This window comes from Mizuhopecten yessoensis, unplaced genomic scaffold, assembly GCF_002113885.1.
Source record: "Mizuhopecten yessoensis strain PY_sf001 unplaced genomic scaffold, ASM211388v2 scaffold11139, whole genome shotgun sequence".
NCBI lineage: Eukaryota > Metazoa > Mollusca > Bivalvia > Pectinida > Pectinidae > Mizuhopecten > Mizuhopecten yessoensis.
In genome coordinates, this window is record NW_018408899.1 from 2221513 (window position 1) to 2243192 (window position 21680).

General features: G+C 38.6%; 2 protein-coding genes across 2 annotated transcripts; one reads left to right on the top strand and one right to left on the bottom strand.

The window, feature by feature from the left end:
• The first annotated feature begins 6838 nt into the window (after positions 1-6838).
• LOC110466587 (G-protein coupled receptor 157-like) lies at positions 6839-13023 on the top strand. Its single transcript, XM_021523175.1, has 5 exons — positions 6839-6941; positions 7991-8562; positions 10399-10610; positions 11556-11735; positions 12716-13023. Exons 2-5 carry the CDS (start codon positions 8133-8135, stop codon positions 12953-12955), a joined length of 1062 nt encoding a protein of 353 aa, XP_021378850.1. The 5' UTR covers positions 6839-6941; positions 7991-8132; the 3' UTR covers positions 12956-13023.
• Positions 13024-13922: 899 nt separating this feature from the next.
• Positions 13923-20549, bottom strand: LOC110466650. The gene is made up of 2 exons (XM_021523290.1): positions 19960-20549; positions 13923-16902 (listed from the first exon to the last, which is right to left on the bottom strand). Exons 1-2 carry the CDS (start codon positions 20376-20378, stop codon positions 15837-15839), a joined length of 1485 nt encoding a protein of 494 aa, XP_021378965.1. The 5' UTR covers positions 20379-20549; the 3' UTR covers positions 13923-15836.
• Positions 20550-21680: the final 1131 nt, after the last annotated feature.

The following is a 21680-nucleotide window of genomic DNA, read 5'->3' on the forward strand; positions in this document are numbered from 1 at the left end:
CCCCCCCCGCGTTAGTCGCCTCTGTAATACATGGGTTGTGAGGCGCTACCGCGGCATAGAGGAATGAGATGATAATATAAAAAAAGGTTTTGAATATCAAAACACAAAAATACATATCATATAGACAACATTTATGTTGGAAACGTTTTTGTTGTAATATGTTTTATGAACGGGAATATCGTGGATGTGGTGGTTTTATGTTCAAAGATTTATGTGATGTTTTTGCTTATTATCCATGGTTCAAACAAAACTAACATCATCTTAATATATTCATCCTTTTTTGTATAAGTGCACCACAACCCAAGGCGTAGTTTTCACTTGAACAACGAAAATGACGTTCGTCCGGATACATGGAACGACATGTACGCAGGAACCGGACACACGGCTGACCATCACCGAGGAATGTGATGTCTCATAAAACTATAATACTGTCGCCTTGTTACATTAAATTGGTCAGCTAAAACACTTAAACGGGAAATATGTGGCACGCTGACTGACCGCTCCTGCGTTCCGACAGATATCATGTCATGGTTTCGACGTAATCCCTCCTTCCGGGATCATACTGCCCTGACCATCAGACAGTGGTCATTTATATTCACGGTCAGACCATAACGTTGGCTGTCTGTATTCGTCAAAATTCACGGTTGACAAAAGATCATCACGTGATTGTATCAATTCTCTCGTCGCAAAACTCGAGAGAGAGAGAGAGCATGCCATTGAATCTTCAATGTCACTGGTATATCTGTAAGCCTTATTTTTGGCGTTCAAGAGCCTCCGGATGTTTTGGAAGACATGTCTGTCATTCCAGTTTTTATCTGTGAGGACAGACACTGTTAATATTAATTTGTGGACACCCAGTTCAGAAAGCATGCTTGTAAATTGTGGGTAGCCCGGCCGGAATGCGTGTCCCATTTTATCAGCGGTGTTTGGCCCGAACTTCACCAAGATGCATAAAAATTCCGACCAAGCTCTACACAAAACTTCGTGTTGAGTTATACTATCTGGGTATACAACAAAACCTGTCCAGGCCTAGGTTTGTAGACAGTGGAGATATCGTCGCAGCTATAATGTGCCCCAAGGCCGAAATTGACACCAGGTGTCAATGTGAACGGAATCCAACACTTTTAGTACAAGCTATACCGATACCTATATAATTTCCTATACCTTTTCCAGCCAGGTTTATATACGGGCAACTGTACTTCACTATTTTGTTGATAATACCACTCGACATTATTGCTGTTATTGAATAGTTGTCAATCTTGACTTTTGGTCAGCTTAATGTACATAGCTATTTGACATTTATATAAACTTTTTTATTTTTCATACCCATTATGCAGTTGCTAAGGCAGAAGAAAAAACCACTTGTAATATTTATATGATTTGACAAAATGTCGTATAAGATCAAGCAATGCTATTGATTTCGTTTAATTTATAAGACTGTCTGATATAAAGGGCAGCTAAGCTATCCCGACTACCCCATGTTCACGACGAAACTAACGGTTCCTTATATTTACAAACGTAAATAACGCAATTGCAGAAACAGAGACTAAGTTGTTTGTTAGTTCTGAACCCCTCTGAAACGCCACTGAAAGTACGTGAAAGTTTGTCTCCTACTGTCAGGAATCGTCGACACTTTCCGCAGAGAAGAATAAATGTTTTCTCGCTTGCGAAAAGTGCCGAGTTTCCCGATTGTATTCTCCTACCCAGTAACACAATATTTGGTTCCGTCCATGTATGTATTTAGTATAGATCTATGGCAGAGGGTCCAGGATTTGTTTACATTGTATTACACACGTACGTGTTTACCCGGTGTGTTGATAAAGACGTTGGTCCTATCCCAAATGGACGACCTGTGATGTCCAATACCTCTTTTATTCAAACCCACCCGTTCTATTTGTATTGGAGTAAATATTTAGAAGAATCGAACGATTAACGTGGCTTTGGTCACTACAGTTTCGGAGGTTTGGAGAGGGAGTCTTGCCCGTCTGCTGATATGACGTGTACTTCGTCAAAGCTTTGTTAGCTTAAATGGTTTGGGTATATATCCGTATTTTTTCATCATGTTTTGATTTGAACATATTTTATATGCAAAAATACAAAAGGGATTAGACAAATGTTATAAAACCTAAAGTTCGCCTTCACCCTTAAAGCAATAATGATGAAATATGCATGTGGCTGCACAGTAGAAAATACTGATGACTGTAAATTTAGATGATTCAAAGGAAACATGAACAAGATAAAATGTACAATATATAAATGTATCCTTACATGTCTCAGTAACCTGTATATAATATAAACATACGCTGTAACATCACTATAAACAATCTAAAGTTTACATTTTCATATTGAAACTTCTGTCAATGATACATATCATATAGTCACTAAAACAACATAAAATTGAATAATTTAAAATTAGCTCTGAAATAAATGATCATGTAATAATGATATAAATCAAACTTATTTAGTTGATTACATACCTGAATGAAAACACATTTTATCAAAATCAATATCAGTTTTCTCTGATGTGAATTTATTATGAATTACACACATATTGATTTTAACTTTAAGTCACACAGATATTTAAAGCTGCCGACACGTGCACCATTTAAATATTGGAAAAGAGTCACGATGATAACGCACGTAGCATGGTCACGGCACTACAAAGCCTGGTTAGCTTGACGTGGTATAAAACAAGAAATGTTCTATAGGAAATTATCAGTACATCTGTAGTGTTAATCTGGCCAGAAATGACGTGTTTCCTTTCACAAATATTATTATAGGAAAGTATTAGTACGGAGGTAGGGTAAATCGGAACATAAACGGTGTTTCCATGCCAGGTAATGTTACAGGTTTGAGACCATTCACGTTTTGATAAGCTATACCTGGGGAGATAACTAGTCTATTCCGACGGAAATCGCTGTGACGTAATAGTTATAGACTACGTCGCCTTCCGAGATTATAATCAGATCAACACTCTCTACAGAACTCTCACGGAGCTATAAGTGGTTAAATGGTGTTAAACCGATTAACATTTAAATTAATACCCTTGCCCACTCAAATCGACAATTAATTATGTTAAACTGACCAATTCCGGAGTTTCCTGCCTGAGCAAGCTGATTTGCCGACACTTTCGTCATTCTATACTACCTTATACCAGATAATCGCCAATCAGTTGAAATCATCGTTACCAACTTACCACCACGTTGCATCGATAGTACGCTTCCATGTTTTATCCACATGTTATTGAACCCAATTCTGTCATAATAATAACAGAAGAGGGAGTGCAAGTGAAAAACTTAGTTCTTGATGCTGAGGGTTACATTTAATGCCTCAAGAATGCTAATATGGGCTATTTATTCCTTCAGACAGTTCCATTCTAGAGCTGACCGGATTAAAAATGTGTATAAACCAAAACCGCGACTGGTAAATTGTCATTGGGCACTTTGAGCGATTAGTAAGACGCTCCTACCACGTTGTCATTCTGGTCTTCTGTAACTCGTTGGCGGGAGTATTTGTACCCACCCCTCAATATCTAAAAATAATGCCAGACGCAGTTCCTTCGGCTTCTGTCCAGTAAAGTTTCAAAGTCTAGAACTGGCGCCATAGGTTTAATGGTTCCTGGCAAGAAGAGGATCGGATGATAAAGCGGATAGCGCACTCGCCTTTTGCCAAGACGGCCGGGTTCGATTCCACGATCGAACCATAGGTTCTCGGGTTCTTGAATATATGTTATATATTAAGGTATCGCACATCACTATGATAATAAAAAGTTGAGTTCTAGAATATATATAACATTATCTGTTGACGTATTACACCTCTATAGATATCGCATCCCTTTATTAGTATAACGGAATCGAACCAGGTGTAACATGAAAAAGTGACCCGCGTAGAAAATCTACCCGGGGGTCATTTTTCTACCTTTAAGGTAACTTGAGGTCATTTTCATTTGCAAACTTTGGTGAGATCTATCACAAGAAGCCACCAGCCAAATATGATGATTTTATGCCTTTATATTATTCAGAAGAAATCGTTTGATATTTTTGACATATTTGACCGCTGTGACCCTGTAAGTAGGTCAAGGTCATTTTCATTTGCAAAATTTGTCATGCTAAATCTAAAGAAGTTACCAGCCAAATATAAGGATTCTATAACTTTCAGTTCCTCCGCAGAAGTCGCGTGAAGTGAGACATATTTGACCCCTGTAACCTTGAAAGTAGGTAAAGGTTATTTTCATTTGCAAACTTTGCCAGGATCCATCCCAAGAAGCTTCCAGCCAAATATTAAGATTCTATACCTTTAAGTTCTTCAGAAGTAGTCGTTTGAAGTGTTTGACATATTTGACCGCTGTGACCTTGAAAGTAGGTCAAGGTCATTATCATTCTCACACTTTGTCCTGCTTTTTCCCAGGAAGCAACCAGCAAATTATGAAGATTCTATCCCTCCCAGTTTTTCAGAAGAAATCGTTTAAAGTCTTTGACACATTTGACTGCTGTGACCTTGAAAGTAAGTCAAGGTCATTTTCATTCTCAAACTTTGTCGGGCTCCAACCAATGAAGCTTTCAGCCAAATATCATGACTTTTGGCCTGTCCGTTCTTCAGAGGAAGATGTTTAAAGGAAAAGATGACGGACGAAGCCGGACGACGGACGCCGCACCGTGACATAAGCTCGGGCAAGTGAGCCAAAAACAGATTATCATGTAAATTACTCTATGGATATATGTTCAACAACAAAATGCAAATGCAATGCAAGATCACTACGTTCGTACCACAGGTGGGCAAGGCACAGACTTACACCCACCACATATATATGCTTAAATGGTGGGGTGCGTAATCTAGTATCCATGTTGATTTCAATTGGTCAATAAAGAGCTGACATTTTGGTTCGTTGGTTGATTGATGTATTTTACGTCTACACTTCACTGACGAAGTCGGTGTTCGGTCGACGTGAGGGGGTAAGTTGTCGCTTAACAGGCCCTCGGAGGTTCTAAAGACCTGCCCATCCAGGTCACGCTCTGAGGTCGGACAGCTCCTCAGATGCGGACAGACCGTTGCAGCTACTGCGGTCCACGGTACGACGTCCGTAGTGTAGTCCTCGGTATCCTCCTATGAGCTGACAATTTATACACTATAGTCTCATATACCGCTTTATCACAACCTAGTTTGTAGGTCGTCTCATAGCGGTTTACAAATTACTATCCGTGGCTAACCAGCCAATATCTTTCTCAACTCACTGTGGAGCATACAGCCGGAGCTGCCATTTTGGCAATCACAACTAGCATTAAAAAAATTCTAGCACTTTGGCCCAACCACGTACTCATTTACAGCTGAGTAGACTGGAATAAGCGGAGTTAAGTATCTTGTTCAAAGATACAACACAGTGCCGTGACTCGAACCCGCAACCCTTCGGTCACGAGCCCGGCGTCCTACCACTACCGTGCCTCCTAGCGGCTGAAGTTTGTCCGATACATTTTTCATTGGTGTACATATGTATTTATTTGTCGTGACAGAAAAGCAACAGAATCATGTATAGAGAAATAAAACAACTCAGAGGTAAACCACACAGTTAAAAAACGATCACCTCCTGAAAGCAGCTTAGAGAAACAGCTGTTGTTCGACCTGTCTTTGTTCAACTGCCTAATCACAGAAAGGGAAACGTTACCAGTTAATACATCATGATAAATCAGCGTACAAATGCAAAAGGGTTGTTATTTTTCAAATAAGTTTAAAATCATCATTGAGTGATCCTATTGAAGAAGCAAATAATTCCTTTTGAATTTTGATTTGTCGATGGAAATGATAAATTACATTAATTAAAAAGATAACTTTGGTTTAAAACATATATTTGTGAAATACCAGTAAAAGATTTATTCTGACAACTTTTCTTTAACGACAGGATACTTCTCTTTTTAATGACTACAAAGATCATATATGCAACAGTTACTGTACAATGTATTGACAATAAGGAATGAGGCTGACAAATACGAACAAAATCCTACCCCAAAATACGTACCAGGGTATTGTTATTGTTCTGTAGGTCTATTGATACGAGCTGTCTAGTTTAAAATTCGGAGATCTGAATAAAACCTTCCTTTGCAAATTCCCACTAATCTAATCTTTGAGGTATGATTACCTGGACCACTGCGTTTTTAGATTACCTGGACCACTGCGTTTTTTGATTACCTGGACCAATGCGTTTTTAGATTACCAGGACCACTGCGTTTTTAGATTACCTGGACCACTGCGTGTTTAGATTACCTGGACCACTGCGTTTTTTGATTACCTGGACCACTGCGTTTTTAGATTACCTGGGCCACTGCGTTTTTAGCTCTTTGTTTTTTATTCGTGTTTGTTTTTTGTCTGCAAGTCATTTTCAATGTAATGTAACTATTTAAACTATCAGTATTGGTATTTTGTTCGTTTACTTGTGATAGTATTTAGGCATTTACTGATAACAAGCGCTTGAAACTCTTCCTTTAAAGATCGGACATGAACAAGGCTATTTATGGTAGTCTTGCTCAAGTCCAAGATATTTTAACAGGAGAGGATTTTCAATCAAGTCAAGCAACTGACCTATGTATCCTTGTACATGTAAAGAAGTTTGACATGCTGCATACATGTTGACAGTTAACAGCTATGTCAAGTTATGTTTAATTGAAAGGAAATGGCGCTATACGCAGTTCTCCTGGTGTACTATGTAATAAAGGCCAACCAGACGTTGTTTATTAAAGATAAAATCCTAGTGTGAAGCCATATGCATCCTGATCTATCTATAATGTACTGAGCAGTGATTCACCAGCGGTTACTATTTATCAGCAGTCTCAAAGTTCGACCCTAGGCGTTCCGGTCTCGACTTTATCAGTCAATGTCCGCCATTCTTTACAACATGGCGACTGATCAAACGATCCAGCTCCCCCAGACCAACAGACGTGATTGATAGTCAGGTAAGGTTCTTATTCTTCATCAACGAGACAAAAATGTCAATCTTTAAAAGTGTCAAACTACTTAAAAAACCAGGTGCACATTGTTTATACAGTTCTAAGTGCAGACTGAGAGTTATAATGTCAACAAGTTTGCATTTACATTTTGTGTGATTTTTTTTCGTACAAGAGATTAATTAATTTGGATTTATGATATACATGTAAATAATTTGAAATTAAGACACAATCTTTTTAGGTTCGTAAAAATTAAACAACATTTAATTCTCTTTTATTTCCTGGTCAGGTCGTACACACATATGTCAAACATGTCCACACACTTATGAACTAACAGATCCTTAGTGTTTCGTTGTTTTATACAATTGTGCTTACGTTTATATATTAGTGAAGTTATCAACCCGACCCCTGAACTCACCAATTTGAAACATTTAATTAGATGGGAGAGGGTGGGGGCACTATTCAGATTTATTTTCCGTTTCGCGGACCCTACGTCATAGCAGGAGTCAACCATTGTCTCTCAGATGTTATGATAGACCTTTCCTCAAAATTGGGGGCTAATGTGGGAGGAAACCGGAGTACCCGGATAAATCCAGTTGGTCGGGCAGGTGACCCCATACCTTTTCACGTCCGATCGGGGTGAATCAAATACAGAATTTAAATACAGATAATTATCTACAGGGACCCGAGAATTTGTAACAGCTATAGACTTTCGGTAATCATTGGGGATTGCATTTCTACTGAAAGTCAATATAAACCCCTAAAACATGTAAAATCACTCTGAACACCTTAGTTTAGGTCCAAATATAGCTGTAACACATTCTCAGTTCTTTATGATAACAGATGTTGTGCCAAAGACACTTAATTATACAGAATAGGAGATACATTATATGCATCTTCTCATACGATAACTCTTAGCCCGAGTCTCCTCTTGCCCTAACACCACACTTACACATTTTGACATATAGATATCTGGTATATGTCAAAATGTCTAAGTCTGGTGTTAGGGCCAGAGGAGACTCGGGCTAGATAACTCAATGATATTGTTTTAATTGCAGGTGTCTGGGTAATATAGAATCTCTGTCAAGTCTGTGTGTCTATACCTTTATCTAAAGCCAATCATCGGGTACAGCTGGTACGGCAGTTCAAGCAGCACCATTCACGTCTACAAGACAAGAGTTCTCCAAACCAAGTATCACCATGATTGAAATCAACCTGAACAACATCACCGCTTACTTCACTCTGAACAATACCTACATCGCCGTCGGATTGCTGACATCATGCATGTCGCTCTGCGGCTGCGCATTAATTCTTGGGACATATATAGGTTTTCAAAGTTTGCGGGCTACTGGTAGAAAGATTCTTGTATACATCACCATATGTAACATGGGTGCGTGTGTAGGACACATCATAGGGGCCGCCACTATCATTGGCTACGACGAAAAAACAGCATTTGTCTCGTTTACGCCGTGTGCTGTTTCAAGTGCGTTCACCATATGTTTCCGCCTGGGAAGTTATCTTTGGACCTGCGCGTTAGGCCTTTTCCTGTGCGTCAGCATGTCGTGGAAACGAATACAGTTTGGCAAAACCTTGATGGGCCCATTCCATCTAGTCTGTTGGAGTATACCAAGTATGCTTACTGCTATTTAAAAAAAGATTTAACCATGCTTGGCAGATTAATGCCCCTTCTGTATGACGCTAGGTGTTTGTTACACATCATTTTGGGTATGCCAGAGACGTATATTATACATCTCTATGTATGCTGAAATAGGGTTTTGACTGGCTTTTCAATAAAAGACTTTTACACATATCTTAAATTGATTAATCGGTATAGAATATTTGGTTGCAAAGATCGTTTAAGATATGATCACTTCGAATTTGGAATTTTTACATACTCTTCCAAAATCAATTACGCTCTGGGTCCATGATTTGCATGTCGAAACTGCAGTTTTTCGAAATTTTACAAGTCATCTCCCTTTATATATCACCATAGTCTATCAAAACAGTTCCGTTTAAATACTCCTAATAAAAACCTTGCACGTTCGATAAACACTAAAGACAGAAGGTGGGTATAATTGTTTTCGCAAGTAAACTACCGTTCTTGACTAGCTTGAATAGAGTGCAGTTAGTAAAAGCTGCATTTCATGACATTTGATTTGTTATATTTGCAAACCAGCAAAAAGGTTCGAACGAAAGATCAACAAATTTAAATAAAATGAACTCTCTATGGATATAAGAAACTTTCAAATCTTGTGATAAAATTAAATGTTTAACCTTTGACAATTTCAATTATGATACTTCAATTATGGCGAAAACCCACATCCCTCTTTTCAGCGACGGTACATTTTGCACTTTTGTTTGTTAGATATCACAATATTCACGACCACTACTGTGTGACGTCACGCTTCGAACCCCCTCCTACTATGCCTGTCGGACATCGTCATAAATCACACCTTGTCAACTTCAAACAAATCACACCTGCTTTCTTGTCCAGTTGATTGCTGCAGCAACTACAGCACTGTATTCTACCTGGGCACACCTTTCCATTATAAAGCAGTAAGGTAGGTTATCACCTAATTAAATTGCACAGAAATAATTTGCAGACATTATTATACTTTTAACCCTTGTCTATCATGTGTTCACTTTAACAATTTTATGTTTATTATTGCGTGTTGTCAGATTGTACTGTCCTACCTGGAGTTAATTGTAAAATCACTCAAGCCTTACTTAACGAGTAAAAGAAAATTGTGAATATAATGCTTTCTAGTCACTATTGTATAGAATTACGTGTAAGCAAAGTTTAATATGAAGGACACCAATGTGTCTTATTTTTAAAATCTGCGTTACTTCAGAGACGTATATACTACTGGCTTTATATGTATCTGGTTACTTGTTAAATATTGATATAAATGTAGACACAGCAAACTACAAGCAGCTTTTGATAGATCAAGTTAACTGGGTCTCGAAAGGGAAAAAAATCATCGAGAGCGCATTGCAAGGGGGATAACTCAATCTAACGTAGTCGAAGGTAAATCGGAGAGCGAGGTGCGGATACTACTTTTAGCTACCGCAAATTTTATTTTATATTAAATATCATTATTTTAAATGAAATTCTATATTTTAACAACTAATGGAAATTGCATTAAAGCCAGTAAGTGTTACCGTTACGCGACCTATAAATTCTTTTGATGTACATCAGCGTTGAGAATTGAGCAAACAAACATATTCGTCTCGTTTCATCAATTGCTATTTCTTAGATGCTTGGATATAGACGATGTTTTCATATCAAATAACAAAATGTCACACATTTTAGAAAATGTTTCAATATATATTTAGATATTTTGATAGAGAAAACTGGTAAATTGGGGAGGGGCCCTTATTACCCGGAACGTCGTTAGATCCACCCTTACTGAGTGTTGTTGCGTTGAGATTTGTAGCTAGTAAAATGTTTTCTGATGATTTGTAGTTGGCATAACGATTGCGGTCCTGGTATCTGACGTCGTTGGGTTTGATTCTCAACCTCTTACCAATCAAAATCGTCCTCCATGGTGCTGGATCGATCATCAGGCCCCGGATTACGTCACGTGGGCGTTTTTGACAGGTCCAGGATGGCAAATGGGTGCTATCGTAGTGTGTGCCTGCGCGTACACCGTTCTCCAGTGGCACTCTATGGTCAAGGTAGGTGGTCACTTCGTAATGGTGTATACAGTGATGGTCAAGGTAGGTAGTCACTTAGTAATGGCGTGCGCAAGTATGGTCAAAGTAGGTGGTCACTTGGTAATAGCAAGCACAGTGATGGTCAAGGTAGGTGTTCACTTAGTGCTAGGGTGCGCAATGATGGGTAAAGTAGGTGGTCACTTAGTAATGGTATGCACAGTGATGGTCAAGAAAGGTGGTCACTTAGTGATGGCGTGCACAGTGATGGTCAAGGTAGGTGGTCACTTAGAGATGGCGTGCACAGTGGTGGTCAAGGTAGGTGTTCACTTAGTGATGGCGTGCACGGCGATGGTCAAGGTAGATGGTCAAGTCATGCTGATCTAGAACCTGATAGCCAAGATAAATGGTATTTTTTTTATACAGGCTTAGATATGACGGTCAAGTTAAGAAGTCATTTCATACTGCCAAAGAGCAAGATGTTCAAGGTAAGTGGTCAATTACTTAAAACATTTTTATTTATACATAAAAAGTATATTATTAATGGTCAAGGTAGGGGTCGCTTCATATAAATTGTGTTAGAAAAAGGCTGCCAAGATGAGTGGTCACTTCATCTTAGCGATGAACCTGATATTCGGTAGGGATGGTTACTTTGTATTTTCAATCCTTGGCTAGGAAGGCACGGTAAAGAATGTTTACGGTAAGCAATGCTCTAACAAAGACTAGTACAGTGCACGTGTACCCAGAGTAACATCTGGTTGATATTTATGATATTCATGCTTATATTTAAATGAAGGCAATATCAACTAAGCGAACATTTAGAGAATATTTTCTCATAATCAGGAACTATTCTTTCAAAACCGCAACCCAATTTTATCAGACGGGTTGTTTTTGGTAAAAGGTTGAAATATTTCGTTCTTTAAGTGGTCGTCAGGTTTTAGAGAGTTAATGGTCCTGACTCGGTTACAGAAGCCGCCACTTGCTGAGGATGTAGGGGAGTCGACGGAGAATCTGTTCAGTCTCTTAACATCTGCCAACTCTCGCCTTCGCCAAGTCCTCGTCGTATTCATCCTCCTCCAAGTGTGGGGCACTTGGAGCTTTCTGGTGTCACTACACCGTCCCAGCCCCATCTGGCTCGTCCTTCTTCAGGTACCGTCTCTCACGACCTGTGTATTGTTCTTCATTATAGAACATGATATTAGTTGTATCGCTATTGTGACCATGGTATTCATAAACTTCGGTTTTAAACTATAAATATAAGCTGGACAGCCCTGTTTCATAACTTCAAGATTCAGTTCATATTTAAACTGATTTTCTAAATTATTCAATGACGTTTAGGGCTGATATATTTTATATACTCAATGTAAGATACCTTCAATGCGTTGAGGCGATGTATATATATAAACATTGTTTAAAAAGGACGAACAAAAATATTCTATTTCTGTTGAATGATTAACATTTCAATTGTATTTTTTTTAAGATTTAAAACGCCATTTTACGACTAAATAACTCTGTCGATAATGGATGATTTTAGTTGGTAAGAGTACATAAATGGAATAAAAAAATCAAGATAACACATTCAAACAAATACAGGGCCGTTTTCGTTTAAGCGGTTGAACCGGTTGGACCACAGTTGTTCGTTTATTAAATAAGGTCGGACCTAGTAATCTGATGCTACTTTCAGGCGAGCCTTGACAAAGCCTTGCAAGGCCTGCATAAACATTTGCATGTCCGCCAGAATTTATACCCGAAATTGTTACATTTAAAAACGGACTAACCGGTTGTTCCGCACATTACATAACAAGGGCGGTTAGGTGGCGCAGTGGATAGGGCACTCGCCTTTCGCCATGACGACCGGGGTTCGATTCCCGATCGGACGTAAGCAAGTATAGGGTCATCTGCCAGACTACGTGGGTTTTCTCCGAGTAAATCGAATTCCTCCCACACTAAGAGCCTCGTGAGTTATCATATGGGCAAAAGGGAATGCTTGTATAACTTGTTTCGCAAATATTGTAAAATAAATGAAGTTAAATTTTAAATAACAAGAAAACCTTTGAACGATTATCAGAATAACAAGTTAAAATACCATGTTTATTTCATCTACTAAAACAACATGTTCTTTCCTACAGGAGATAGGGAACCACAGCCAGGGGCTAGCTAATGCTATCATTTTTTGTGTATATACCGGAGCCGTCAGACATAAATTGGCGCCAAAATTCCAGGCTTGTTGCTGCTGCTGCTGTAGACGTTGTCCAATCAACTGCAAGAAGAGTACCATTAGAATTCCCGTAGAGATGGCAGCCTTAGGTCCCCAGGGCCCGGAGGGCGAGGGGCTCATGGTGAGCACAGCAGAGGATGAAATAGACTAATATCATTTCTTGTGTAAAAATATATTTTTTTAATTTAACAAACACGTTGATCACAAATAAACAAATAAAAACGATTGGTGTGTCGTATTTTATTATTCGAATATTTGAGTTTGTTTTCGTAGGCACATGAATTAAACCCTATTTAACCGAGCAGGAGATGACAGAGGGATATTGGTGCCCACCGTCGTACAATCTTCATTAGTCCTATGTCGGCGTGATCTTTCCTCTGGGATTGAGTCATGTAAACAGTAGACACAGGTTTTGGTAACTTTTGATCAAAACTATATACTGCTGTTTTGACGTAGTCCTTGTTGTTTTGAAGTTATTGCTTCACATTTTTCCTAGAATAGATCGTTTTAAAAGTTAGTGCTATTTTGTTTGATTGAGCCATTTATTTTCTTCTGACCAGGCATTCTGAAGATCAATTTGAAATATGAAAAGGTACGGAATATAATGAATCTACTGATGAAATTGAGAAAGACCTGTGAATTACTTTCTGATTAATAATAATAAAACTCTTCAAAAGTAAACTTCAATATGTCTGCCCGGTGGCCATCATTTTTCAAATCAAGAGTAGCTTAGAAAAGGAACAGTGTTAAAAGTACTGTCTGAAAGAGAGATAAGAAGCGGGAATTGTCAACATCCATGATGTCTGCCTGGCGACCATCTTGTTGCTGTGATTTGTTCCAAACATTAACATGCACAACGAAAGTTCAGACAACCAAGGAAACCAGCTTGTGAAATTTCAGACAACTTTTGAAAACTGGTTAAATTAGGCCTCTGTACACATAACCCACTGTATTGGACCTCTGTACACAGTACCCGTAGTGTTGGACCTCTGTACACAAAACCCACTGTATGGACCTCTGTACACAGTACCCGTAGTGTTGGACCTCTGTACACAATACCCACAGTGTTAGACCTCTGTACACAGTACCCGTAGTGTTGGACCTATGTACACAGTACCCACAGTGTTGGACCTCTGTACACAGTACCCACAGTGTAAGACCTCTATACACAGTACCCACAATGTTGGATATCTGTAAAAAATACCCATAGTGTTGGCCCTCTTTACACAGTACCAACAGTGTTGGAAATCTGTACACAGTACCCACAGTGTCGGATCTTTGTACACAGTACCCAGTGTGTGACATTTCTTTCTTTACGATGACGCAGGCACATAATCTGCGGATTAAGCCCCCTCATTCAAATGATGAATCGGTTTAATTGCATCTGATTATCTTCAGTTGATAATTTTGCCTAAAGGGTTTCAGGGATCTGATGTAGAGGCTGGATAGTCTGATCCACGTTTTTGTTTTTCAAATGGTTTGTAAAATATGTATACAGAAAAATAATAAGTTTAAACATAACACTTTTTATTCCAATACAAGTTTGCATTCCAAATACATAATTCAAGAATGCTTTAAGGTACATGTACAAGCAGCCAAAATTCCTTTTGACTAATCCATCTGTTGTTTAAAAGGACATTGATAAAATCAATGACACGTCATGTTACACTATGGTATCATGACCTCATTATACATGCTGTTGTCGATTTGATTTGTCCACGCTATTTGCAATGATGGATTTCAAGAAAGACTTTAACTGCGGGCCTGTGATATTGGCTGACCATTTCCGACATATCTGTGTCATGATGACTGACGTCTCAATATGTAATGGCGTCTGATAGAATTATTGTAACGATATTGACGTTAACATACGTAGATAGGGTTAACCAGACAACGTCACAGTCCAGTAGTAAAAGTTAAATGATTTATTGATCATTAATACGTGATAAAAATATGGAATGTTGAACATAAAAACATATATATCTATATATATAAAACAATTGTAGGTATGAATACAATACTATACACATGTATTAATCTGACGTCACAGTAAACCATTTGTGTATGTAAATTATATACTCAATAATCAAGGAAATTAACGAGAATTAAAGGTGAGATACAAAAGTAAACAGAATCTGAGGACACTGCAGCGATACACATCTATATACATCAATATGCAACATCGTACAACAGATATATGTAATGTACAATGTATACAAATTAATTATACAATATATATTGTAAATTGAATACATCAATATTTTACAACAAAATGGATCATTCACTTCTGCTTTCCCTGTCAACCTATTTGAAAGGTTAACATTAATTATGCAGTATACACATAAAGCTATGGCTTTAGTTAGACATTTGGAAGTTTCATTTCTATAAACAGTCCAAGAGAATCAAAATTAAATAGATATACGGGGTGATATAGGAACTTGTTAATATCTGCAAATACACCGTACATGCCTTTCAAGAGTGATTATTTGAACATGAAAATATCAAAATTACTAGCGTTGTCGCTTATGATAGTTATCTCCCTTTACACATGAAAGCAATTAATTCAAAGATGCAACAGATTTATATATTTTAATTGCCCAAGCATTATTTTCTATCCTATCTTTGATCAGTTAACTCATTTTGATAGTTTAATACAAAATCAGCTTAAAAAGTTATAATTTTGTAATTATTTTTCGACAACGCTTAGAATTTGTTAAGTCTACTTGATAGAAAAACAATTTAAGAAGTACATACATATAAAACGATATAAGGTTGTCGGTGAATTCACTTTGAAAAGCCTCGGAGAAGTTTAATAAATCCTGAAAAAATGGCAATTTATAAAGAAAGAAAACTTAGGAAGACGTGAACTTTTTATCAACAGGCAGTCAACCTAAGTAGATATGGGAGTCTTCATCATGTTATCCTTCACTATCGTTAATGTTTACCAAATAATAACATACCACTTTTAATGTTCGCAGTTAAGTCTTCGTTTGATCAGTACCGCTATCATATGTCTAGATGTCGTGTCTGACCTACTTATATGTGATGACCTTCACTCCACATCTACTGTCCGTGATCCAGAGGGTTCCGTCCTCCTGTAGACTGATGTTCCATGGTACACTATAAGATGTACCGGTATAAATTGTCCTCAGGTAGTGTCCATCACATCCGTCAATCAGCAGCACTGACTTGGACACATTCTCGGTAAAAAGGACATTGCAGGCTCTGTCAAAACAAACACTACGTGGATAGAACTTGTTTCCGTTAGACTTCCCAGTACCAATCTGTGTCGTGTGGAACTTCATGTTGAGGTGTTTATCCATCACAATGATGCGTGGCTGTTTTTCTGGTTCCTTCCCAGCCATGTAGTTATCAAACCCTACACCATAAGTGTCAACAGCAGCTACACCCCCAGTCTGTGTACAGTACGCCATGTAATAGGGCGATACCACTTCCTGTTTACAGGGACCGCCCGCCCTAGCTGATGCTACCTCCCGTCCGTCTGTAGTGTACACACGTATACACCCCTTCATCCCCACCACTACCGTATTGTCTCCCGTGATACATAGAGACAATGGTTTGTTGGTTACGCTGAACCTCGTGACAATACTACCACTGGACGTGACTTCTCGGACAGTATGGTCATCTTGACAGCAGAACCAAAGAGTCGCAGCACTCGGTGATAGAGCCGTATCCATGACCTTCACACCACACTCGACCTTCTCATTGACCTTGCCCGTCTGATCTACTCGGTATATATCTTCATCCTTCCAGAGAGATAACCAAGCCTCGTCACCTGTAGTACTGAATGCAGTTATAGGTTTACTATGTGTAAATTGTGATTTTACGGTACATTCTGTGATAGTTTGGTACTGTTGATCATCCCCATCTTCTGTAATCGTACCAAGCATGCGCTGCAGAAGTTCAGAATAGATTGTTCCGGCCTTGAAACCTGCTGTCGGCAGTGTCCCGAGAGTTGGTGGGACAATGGAGGTACCGAGGGTGTCCCGGGCGAATGAGATCACCTCCACGTTGGTACCGGATGTCAGTACCTGCTGACACCTGTCCAACTTAGTTTCCTTGTCTTCATTTAAATATTTTGAAAGTTCAGTCCCCGTAGTGTTGGACCTCTGTTCACAGTACCCGTTGTATTGGACCTCTGTACACAGTACCCGTAGTGTTGGACCTATGTACACAGTACCCACAGTGTTGGACCTCTGTACACAGTACCCACAATGTAAGACCTCTATACACAGAACCCACAATGTTGGATATCTGTAAAAAAAATACCCATAGTGTTGGCCCTCTTTACACAGTACCAACAGTGTTGGATCTTTGTACACAGTACCCAGTGTGTAACATTTCTTTCTTTACGATGACGCAGGCACATAATCTGCGGATTAAGCCCCCTCATTCAAATGATGAATCGGTTTAATTGCATCTGATTATCTTCAGTTGATAATTTTGCCTAAAGGGTTTCAGGGATCTGATGTAGAGGCTGGATAGTCTGATCCACGTTTTTGTTTTTCAAATGGTTTGTAAAATATGTATACAGAAAAATAATAAGTTTAAACATAACACTTTTTATTCCAATACAAGTTTGCATTCCATATACATAATTCAAGAATGCTTTAAGGTACATGTACAAGCAGCCAAAATTCCTTTTGACTAATCCATCTGTTGTTTAAAAGGACATTGATAAAATCAATGACACGTCATGTTACACTATGATATCATGACCTCATTATACATGCTGTTGTCGATTTGATTTGTCCACGCTATTTGCAATGATGGATTTCAAGAAAGACTTTAACTGCGGGCCTGTGATATTGGCTGACCATTTCCGACATATCTGTGTCATGATGACTGACGTCTCAATATGTAATGGCGTCTGATAGAATTATTGTAACGATATTGACGTTAACATACGTAGATAGGGTTAACCAGACAACGTCACAGTCCAGTAGTAAAAGTTAAATGATTTATTGATCATTAATACGTGATAAAAATATGGAATGTTGAACATAAAAACATATATATCTATATATATAAAACAATTGTAGGTATGAATACAATACTATACACATGTATTAATCTGACGTCACAGTAAACCATTTGTGTATGTAAATTATATACTCAATAATCAAGGACATTACCGAGAATTAAAGGTGAGATACAAAAGTAAACAGATTCCGAGGACACTGCAGCGATACACATCTATATACATCAATATACAACATCGTACAACAGATAGATGTAATGTACAATGTATAAAAATTAATTATACAATATATATTGTAAATTGAATACATCAATATTTTACAACAAAATGGATCATTCACTTCTGCTTTCCCTGTCAACCTATTTAAAAGGTTAACATTAATTATGCAGTATACACATAAAGCTATGGCTTTAGTTAGACATTTGGAAGTTTCATTTCTATAAACAGTCCAAGAGAATCAAAATTAAATAGATATACGGGGTGATATAGGAACTTGTTAATATCTGCAAATACACCGTACATGCCTTTCAAGAGTGATTATTTGAACATGAAAATATCAAAATTACTAGCGTTGTCGCTTATGATAGTTATCTCCCTTTACACATGAAAGCAATTAATTCAAAGATGCAACAGATTTATATATTTTAATTGCCCAAGCATTATTTTCTATCCTATCTTTGATCAGTTAACTCATTTTGATAGTTTAATACAAAATCAGCTTAAAAAGTTATAATTTTGTAATTATTTTTCGACAACGCTTAGAATTTGTTAAGTCTACTTGATAGAAAAACAATTTAAGAAGTACATACATATAAAACGATATAAGGTTGTCGGTGAATTCACTTTGAAAAGCCTCGGAGAAGTTTAATAAATCCTGAAAAAATGGCAATTTATAAAGAAAGAAAACTTAGGAAGACGTGAACTTTTTATCAACAGGCAGTCAACCTAAGTAGATATGGGAGTCTTCATCATGTTATACTTCACTATCGTTAACGTTTACCAAATAATAACATACCACTTTTAATGTTCGCAGTTAAGTCTTCGTTTGATCAGTACCGCTATCATATGTCTAGATGTCGTGTCTGACCTACTTATATGTGATGACCCTCACTCCACATCTACTGTCCGCGATCCAGAGGGTTCCGTCCTCCTGTAGACTGATGTCCCATGGTACACTATTAGATGTACCGGTATAAATTGTCCTCAGGTAGTGTCCATCACACCCGTCAATCAGCAGCACTGACTTGGACACATTCTCGGTAAAAAGGACATTGCAGGCTCTGTCAAAACAAACACCACGTGGATAGAACTTGTTTCCGTTAGACTTCACAGTACCAATCTGTGTCATGTGGAACTTCATGTTGAGGTGTTTATCCATCACAATGATGCGTGGCAGTTTTTCTGGTTCCTTCCCAGCCATAAAGTCATCAAACATTATACCATAACGGTCAGCAGCAGCTATATCTCCGGTCTGTGTACAGTGCGCCATGTGATGGGGCCATACCGCCTCCTGTCTACAGGGACCACCCGCTCCAGCTGATGCTACCTCCCGTCCGTCTGTAGTGTACATACGTATACACCCCTTCATCCCCACCACTACCGTATTATCTCCCGTGATACATAGAGACGTGGGCTGGTTGGTTACGCTGAACCTCGTGACAATACTACCACTGGACGTGACTTCTCGGACAGTATAGTCATCCCTACAGCAGAACCAAACTGTCCCAGCACTTGGAGATAGAGCCGTATTTGTGACCTTCACACTACACTCGACCTTCTCATTGACCTTGCCCTTCTGATCTACTCGGTATATATCTTCATCATCCCAGAAAGATAACCAAGCCTCATCACCTGTAGTTCTGCATGCACTAACATATATACTGTGTGTAAATTGTGATTGTACGGTAAATTCTGCGATAGGTTGGTACTGTTGATCATCACCATCTTCTGTAATCGTACCAAGCATGCGCTGCAGAAGTTCAGAATAGATTGTTCCGGCCTTGAAACCTGGTGTCGGCAGTGTCCCGAGAGTTGGTGGGACAATGGAGGTACCGAGGGTGTCCCGGGCGAATGAGATCACCTCCACGTTGGTACCGGATGTCAGTACCTGCTGACACCTGTCCAACTTAGTTTCCTTGTCTTCATTTAAATATTGTGAAAGTTCAGTCCGAAAAGAGTTGAGGATATCAACATGTTTCTTCTCCATATCATCACAGTGTTTGATAGATTTTTCTATGAGGTTGTCAATTTCCGTCTTCATTGCGTTTCCCTGTCGTCTGATACTCTCGCGTATCTTTTGAAAACTTTTGCCGTTTTCATGGATTTGTGTATCAGTATCGCTCAAGTCCTTCTCGAGTTTTGAAAATTCAGTGTTCGCAAGATTTTCTCTAGATTTTTCGATTTCCCGTCTCTGTCCAGACAGGTAATCTGTGAGTAGTTCTACTTCGTGTCCTTTATGATTATCAACCATACATTTCATGCAGAGTAAGTCATGTTGACAGTAGGTACAAACATAAACAAACCCCATCCCGGGATGTCTGGTACATCCGGGTACCGGTACCTGTCCCGCCATCTTCAGAAACCATGAAATGTCTAGTCAAACATTGTAGATAAAGTTTTTACGCTTTAACCTCCCTTTTCAAGATGGCAGCTTCACCAGGAAATTCAATGTAGCCTGTTTCTAAATATCTTAGGTCAGGGTTACGAACAGTGTGCTCTCTTGACTACAGTCGTGCCTCACAAAACAAACGACTAATACACAGCAGAGATTTATGACAGCTACATCGTTATCACGTGCATAATATAATATATAATATATGAACAAACTATATACGGGTTGTAATTATGTAAATGTATATTAGCTTTAAGTCTTGCGGCACATAGGCATAGTATTACAACATTTATACAATGATATAAAGGACAAAGAATAATCCTATAGAATAATATGGATAGGACATCATCTTGTACAGGATTTGTGAAAAAACATTCTAGACTAATAATATACTCAAGTCGACATCATTAACTCAAGTTCCTGTCAGTGAACATGTTTTTTGTCAACTTCATATAAACGTGGATTTATTTCACGTTTACACATTGCATTAAATCTCATAAAGTCAACAATTATCAAGTAAACAACGCCACATATATATACCTACACGTATACATACATTATAGTGACTTGATGATAAAACAACACGATTTTAAGTTTGTCATATGAAAATAAAATGAGCATAGTTTTAGTATTTATATTTATCAATGGTACGGGATCACTGGGGTTACGTAGGTGCTGGAGTACCTGTGTATGTAGGGGTTAGGCGTGGAGTCTGACGTACGCGGTGAATTACGTGTTGCACGTGAATTACCTGGGGTAGGGGGTTGTCATATACAGAGTGTATAGGTGTTGGTGTCATTCGAGCTGTTGCCGCCAGACAGTGCGCTTGTGGTATTTACTCTCCCCGCTCCCCCAACCCCGGCCAATTTGGCAGGGAGAAGAAGATGTTACTTGTTACTTGTCATCGAGCTCTAAACTAGGATTGAGAGCCTCTCTGAGCCATTTGGTGTTGAGTTGTAATTGATAAATGATTTATGTTAGTTTGAACTGGTGAATTAGAACATAAACGTGTAAAAGATGGGTACTGATTAGGTTGCCTTACAGGCGTCANTGAGTTGTAATTGATAAATGATTTATGTTAGTTTGAACTGGTGAATTAGAACATAAACGTGTAAAAGATGGGTACTGATTAGGTTGCCTTACAGGCGTCAGCTGTAGGGAATTTCAGCGGTAGAGCATCGGACTGGAGAGCTAAGGGTCGCGGGTTGAGCCCCAGCGACGAGTGGCGTCAGACAGCTGCGCTGTCTCTCACTGGAACCGGGG

Bases quoted from the DNA above. Each gene is read 5' to 3' on its own strand.
- LOC110466587 (XM_021523175.1), top strand. From the start codon at position 8,133: ATGATTGAAATCAACCTGAACAACATCACCGCTTACTTCACTCTGAAC. The intron at 8,563-10,398 runs GTATGCTTACTG...GATGATTTGTAG, and splicing joins AGTCTGTTGGAGTATACCAA to TTGGCATAACGATTGCGGTC. The intron at 11,736-12,715 runs GTACCGTCTCTC...TCTTTCCTACAG, and splicing joins TCTGGCTCGTCCTTCTTCAG to GAGATAGGGAACCACAGCCA.
- LOC110466650 (XM_021523290.1), bottom strand. From the start codon at position 20,378: ATGGCGGGACAGGTACCGGTACCCGGATGTACCAGACATCCCGGGATG. The intron at 16,903-19,959 runs ATATTTAAATGA...TGAACTTTCAAA, and splicing joins TTTCGGACTGAACTTTCACA to ATATTTAAATGAAGACAAGG.